General features: G+C 54.6%; 1 protein-coding gene across 2 annotated transcripts in view; it reads right to left on the bottom strand.

Annotated features, from left to right (window-relative positions):
- The window catches only part of NRXN2 (neurexin 2), a 159,524-nt gene that overhangs the window by 37,190 nt on the left and 116,871 nt on the right, over positions 1-5,463 (bottom strand). For both annotated transcript variants that reach the window (XM_027856256.1, XM_027856258.1), the window contains one exon: positions 3,161-3,250. In XM_027856256.1, coding sequence (XP_027712057.1) covers positions 3,161-3,250 — 90 coding nt within the window. The remainder of the gene's footprint in view (positions 1-3,160; positions 3,251-5,463) is intronic.

The following is a 5,463-nucleotide window of genomic DNA, read 5'->3' as shown; positions in this document are numbered from 1 at the left end:
ACAGAGTCAGAAAGACAGTGAGAGAGATTCAGAGACAGAGTCAGAGACACAGAGACAGAGAGAGATTGGCAGGCAGATGGACAAAGGGAGTGAGAGGCCACCTCCTCCCTCCCACCCCATCTCCTCTGAGCCTTCTCTCTACCTCTTGCTCCCTCCTTTCCCCCCAGTGCAGGCAGGAGGGCACCAGCCTGCCTCCCTCATCCCAGGGGCAGCAGGGCGTCTGCCCCCCAGATGGAAGCCAAGCATCAACATGGATAAACGTTAAAGGGACCTCACTTCACTGACAGCCAAAATGCTCCACTTTGGTTGGTGCGCCCCCCGGCTGGCCGGGCACCCCTCAGAATTCGCACCAGGGGCCGGCTGGTTTGGTTGGTTTTGCTTTTTAACTGATCTGGGGGTCGGTTTAACCCTCTGAGTTTGCTGCGTTTGTCATTTGGTTTTTAGAAAATCGTTTTAATTGTGTTTAAGCTTAGGTTTAACTCTGGTTTGGGGGGTCGGTTTGAGGGGGTGGTGCTGGAGGTGGGGCGCATCTTTGGGCCCCCTTCTCCCCCAGTCGTTCAGCTCCTGGTGCTGGGGGCAGTTTAAGTCCTGGCTTAGCCCTCGTTAGCCTCTGGTTTAGCTCTTCGTTAAAGATCTGGTTTAGTGTTAAGGTGTCCGCTAGCCCAGCCCACCCCCTCGGGACCCTGGGCTGAGGATGGGCCAACTTGCGACTCGCCTGCCGGTCCTCTCTGCTCAAGGCTCTGGGAGCAGTCACTCCGGATACTCCATCCTTCACCCATCCAGGGTAGAAAGCAGCTCTCCCCACCACCCTCGGGGCAAGTGCCAGGCCTCCAGGCAGAGGGCCTAGGGGCTTGGCTCAGGGCTGCCTCCTCCACGGACTGCCACCTGCCCCAGGGCGCCTGGGAAAGAGCAAGCGATTCTAGGCGGAGTCAGAACTGACTTTTTTATGTTTCCATAAGTCACTTTCCCCATGCCCTAATTTCTTCATTTCTCTAACACAGAATGCCACATTTCGATGTAAATAGCACCTCTGTTCACCCCACATTTTATCTGCGGGGAAAACGAGGCCCGGAGGTGCTAAATCATCTCTCCGGCTGCATGCCTGTTAATCACGCCCCAAGCTCACATTGCTATCGGTTAGCAAAGCGCTTTCCCCAGAAGCTCCCTATGCAATATTATCACCCCCATTTAACAGACGGGAACACTGAGGTTCAGACGGAGTCAGTGCCGGTGCTGCTAACTCCACACGGCAATGCTTCCTCTCTAAATGCCTCGTCCAGGGTCACAGCCCTGGTGTTCCCTCTACCGTGCCAGGGCGACGTTGCCCCCAACCCCTGAGAGGGGAGGAGGGCCGGTATTGCCATCCCTGCCCCCTATCGGCTGCTAGGCAAATCATGGGGGACCCGAGTGGCCATCGGATCCAATCTCTTCATTTAACAGTTGAGGGAACCCAAGTCCAGATAAGGTAAGTGATTTGCCCAGACCTGCACAGCTAGCAGATATCTGAGGCAGGATTCAAACCCAGATCTTTCTGAATCCACATCCAGTACTCTACCCACTCCAAAGCCTGGCTTCTCACAGAGGGGAAATCTCACCCTCCACCACTGACCTCTGCATCTCCAAACTTCCTTTCCTCTCCTCGTAGCCTGCTGGGCTGCACCCTGCCCTCTCCCCCCGGCTACCCAGGTGCCCCACCCCAGTCACAAGCTGTCCCAGCCTCAGCCTGGGCTCTCTCTCTTGGCCTCTCTGGTTCCAGGATAGGGGGTGGCTGTTGGCGAGGAGAGCCTGGGGACCTGGCGAAGCCGCCCTGCGGCCCCAGCCATCCCCTCTGCCCTGCCCAGCCCCACTAGCACACTCCTCAAAGGGTTAAAGCTTGCCCAGCTGGACAGAAAAGCAGCCCAATGTAGGCTCTGGCTTTTGCTTTTAGTGATCTTGTTACAGTCCCTTTAACTTTTGGTCCTGCTGTGGGTTTATCACATCTGATTATTGGCATGTTTAGTCCCCACCTGGGGGGTCAGGAAGTGATGGGGTTTAGTTGGGGGGAAATCCCCCATGAACATTTAAAAGCAGAGTTATCAGCTGGTTAAGTGGACTTTTAGCAGTTCTACCGCCCCCTCGAGTTTAGCCTTAAAGGTACAGAGCTCGCCCTGCCCCTCCAGAGGGGACTTGAAGGGTGGGGATGGGGATCACAGAATGGCCTGACCCCGCCCTGGGCGCCCAGAGTTCTGTCTGTGGCTGGACGCTTCTGCCTCCCAGTCCTGGAGATGCCCCATCCTCCTGCAAAGTCCACTCTATCCTTTCTCATTACCAATGCATTCTTGAGACCACCTCCCAATTTCTGAGGGTGCCAGGTGGTCCAGGGCTGTACCGGTGCATGGGATGCAAAGGCACCAGCCTTTGGGGGGGATGGAGAACTTTCCTCTGAGGGCTAGAGCCGCCCAGCACTTTCTATGTGCCAGCCCTCCACTCCCTTCTCATCATTCTCTTCTCTCTGTTTTGCTATACCTCCCTCCACTTCCATCCCTCTCAGCTCCTTACATGTGATCTCTCCCCATTCCCTCGCCTTAACTCCATTCTCCCCATTTCAATCTGGCTCCTGAGCATTGCTCTCCTCTAATCACTGCTTCCATAAAAACCTTCTTGCTCTGCTGCTTTCTGTCCCTCCTGAAGGAGCCCTGCTTCACATAGCCTACCTTTCCTGCCTACCAGCTTCCAGAAGCTTCATGTCCAGGGACATAGAATTCTCTAGGCTTGAACCTCCCATTCTGGGGCAGGGAGAACCTTGGGAATGAAGGTTTGTAGAATGAATGCAAGAATGAATAAATGCATCTATGAATGAATGAATGTCTGCCTCAGTAAGGAAATCAATGGGCGACTCCCTGCGCTCAGCCCAGCTGGGCATCTCTGCCTTGTGCAAACCCTCTACAAAGACTCTACATCGGCATCATTTGGATGGTGTGGACAGACCCTTCCCAGCCCACGAGGATGGTCCCCATGCCCCACACTAGCCCAGGGAGCAAAGTCTCCACAGACAGGGTGGAAGCCCAGTGGGGTCATCGGCCAATCTGCCCTTCACTCGGGAAAGGGGGTGGGGGAAAGAGAGAGCTCTGCACCATTAAGAGTGTGGTTTTAAGTTAATTAATTAATTCTGGTTAATTACCTTTGTCGAGCAGCCACTCATCTACTACTCGACCAAGCCGGTAGGGGATTCTCTGTCTAGCAATCGCCAGGCGTTCGTTATCAAAGTTTCCTTGGAAAAGTTTAGAGAGACAGTAGTTTTCTCAGACACACGAAGTCCCAATGAATTAAAAGAGTAAATTATTCAGAACTCAGGAGAATCAGAGTAAGCGGCGGTGGCTGGCGGCGTGGTGGTGGCGGCAGCGGCATCCAACCGAAAGGGATGGACGGGGGAAAGACCCCACGAAAAAACAAGAGGCTGGGGTTCTGTATCCCTCACCTCCCGGCCACCTCCCTGGGTCTCCCCTCCAAGGCCCTCCCGGGGCCCTGGGCGTACAACCCAAACCGACCATTTGGAAGGAAAGCCAAGAAACCCCGAGAAGAAGGTAACCGGAAGGTCAAAAGTCAGAGGTTAAACAGATTTAGAGGGCCCAGGCACAGCCTCCACCAGAGTGGGGAGCTGATGCAGGGATGGGGGTGTTTAGCGGCTTTAGGTTGGGGGGCAGGGGTGGCAGGCAGCCCTGGTCCCAGCTGGTTACTGTGTTTAGAGGGTGGTTTAGTTTGGGGGGAGGGTTAAGCAAGGTTTATGCGGCATTTAGGGGGGCACCCGGCACACAAGTTTACAGCGAGGGGTTTATTTCCTCCCCGCACCCCAAGGCTCCTTTGAATCCCGTCACAGGCCAGCCCAAGGCCCAGCCTCCCCTGGGTCCCCTGAGCCTGCTCTCCTCACGTCACATTCCTTTCCCTCGCCTTCATCCACAATACCCAAGGCACTCAGCGCCCCTTTCTCCAGTCTCCCTTCCATTTTCCTCTTGTTTCCTCCCTACCTGGCCTTCCCCCAAACGGGGACAAGGCCTTCTGCCCTGGGCACTTACACGTGGTGTAAGTTACTCCATTCCCAAGCAGCCAGGGCTGCCTCTCAGCCACGGGCTGCTCTCCCAGCCTCTCCACACGCCCCATCCCTTCCCCTCAGTCTCTCTCTTCTCTCTCCCTGCCTTCCAGCACTCACTGCTCTCAGCTCTCCCAGCTCCCCATTTCTTTTCCTCTCTTTCTGAATCTTGCTTCACTTCCCCCATCTCAATCTCTCCCGATTCCTCATCTCTCCCTTTCCTTCCTTCCCTGCCTCCCAACATGTGCTGAGCTCCCCAGCTCCCCACATCCTCACGTGACTGCTTCTTGCTTCCCTTATCCACCTCCAGTTCTCCCCAGCCTCTCTTTACCTCTCTCTCCCCAACATCTCTCCATCTGTCTCCTCCCCTAATTTCCCAAGCCCTCACCCCTCTCACCACCCTCTCCCCTTGCGGATTCTCAAGACTCCACTCCCCATCTGTATAACACACCTGTTATTCACTCCTCTGTCTCCCTATTCCCATCTCTCTCTCTCTCTCTCTCCTACCTCCCCCTCAGGGTGATGGGAAGGGGGAGGGGTGCCCCTTGGGAAGGAGAGCGATTCATAGAAGAGGGGGAGGATATATGGAAGGGCTAACCTTGGGGACTTCAGTCAGCCAGTCAATAAGTCTTTATTAAGCACCTACTATGTGCCAGGCACTGTACTATGAGCTGGAAATACAAAGAAAGGCAAAAAGCACACTCTACCCTCAGGGAGTGCCAGAGCGTGTGCGTGTCTGAGGTATTTGTCAATTATGTGTCTAAGGATATTTATCAATGGACACAGGTGTCTAAGGACGTTTGTCAGTGTGTAAACATGTGTCTGAAGGTGTTTGTCAGCAAGCCAGTATGTGTGTCTCAAGGAGTTCATCAGTGTATACCTGAGTGCACAGCCCCTCATGTGTCCCTCCTTGCTGCTGGAGGGTGCAGCAGGCTCCCAGGCTGCAGTGCCAGACATAAGGGCAGCTTTCTTAAGGACCCTGAGTGTCTGCCTTGTGAATCTCCAAGGCTGCATTGGGGAGGTATCTATCTGCCTGAGGGCAAGGTTGGAGGTCTCCAGCCTTCTCTTATGCTCCCCAGCTCTTCTTGAGACTTTGGGCCAATCAGTCCGTAACAATTCTGTTTTCGTGTGTGTGTGTGTGTGTGTGTGTGCATGTGCATGCTCAAATTCCTGGCTCACTTGTGCATAACTATTCTGCATTGCCCACATGTATGTCCATGTGCCCAGGTGGGGGGGGGGAAGCATGACTCTCATCTAGAGAGATGGATAAACAGCCTTGGGATGGCATCTGCCTTTTGCAGGAGGAGGCAGAATGGAGAAACAGTGGGGAGAGAGAAACTGTCCTCAGGGTGTGTGTGTGTGTGTGTGTGTGTGTGTGTGTGTGTGTGTGTGTGTGT

Source organism: Vombatus ursinus, unplaced genomic scaffold (assembly GCF_900497805.2).
Source record: "Vombatus ursinus unplaced genomic scaffold, bare-nosed wombat genome assembly UNPS02011369.1, whole genome shotgun sequence".
Classification (NCBI taxonomy): domain Eukaryota; kingdom Metazoa; phylum Chordata; class Mammalia; order Diprotodontia; family Vombatidae; genus Vombatus; species Vombatus ursinus.
The sequence above is the reverse complement of the archived record's forward strand: the minus strand, read 5'-3'. Positions and strand labels throughout refer to the sequence as shown.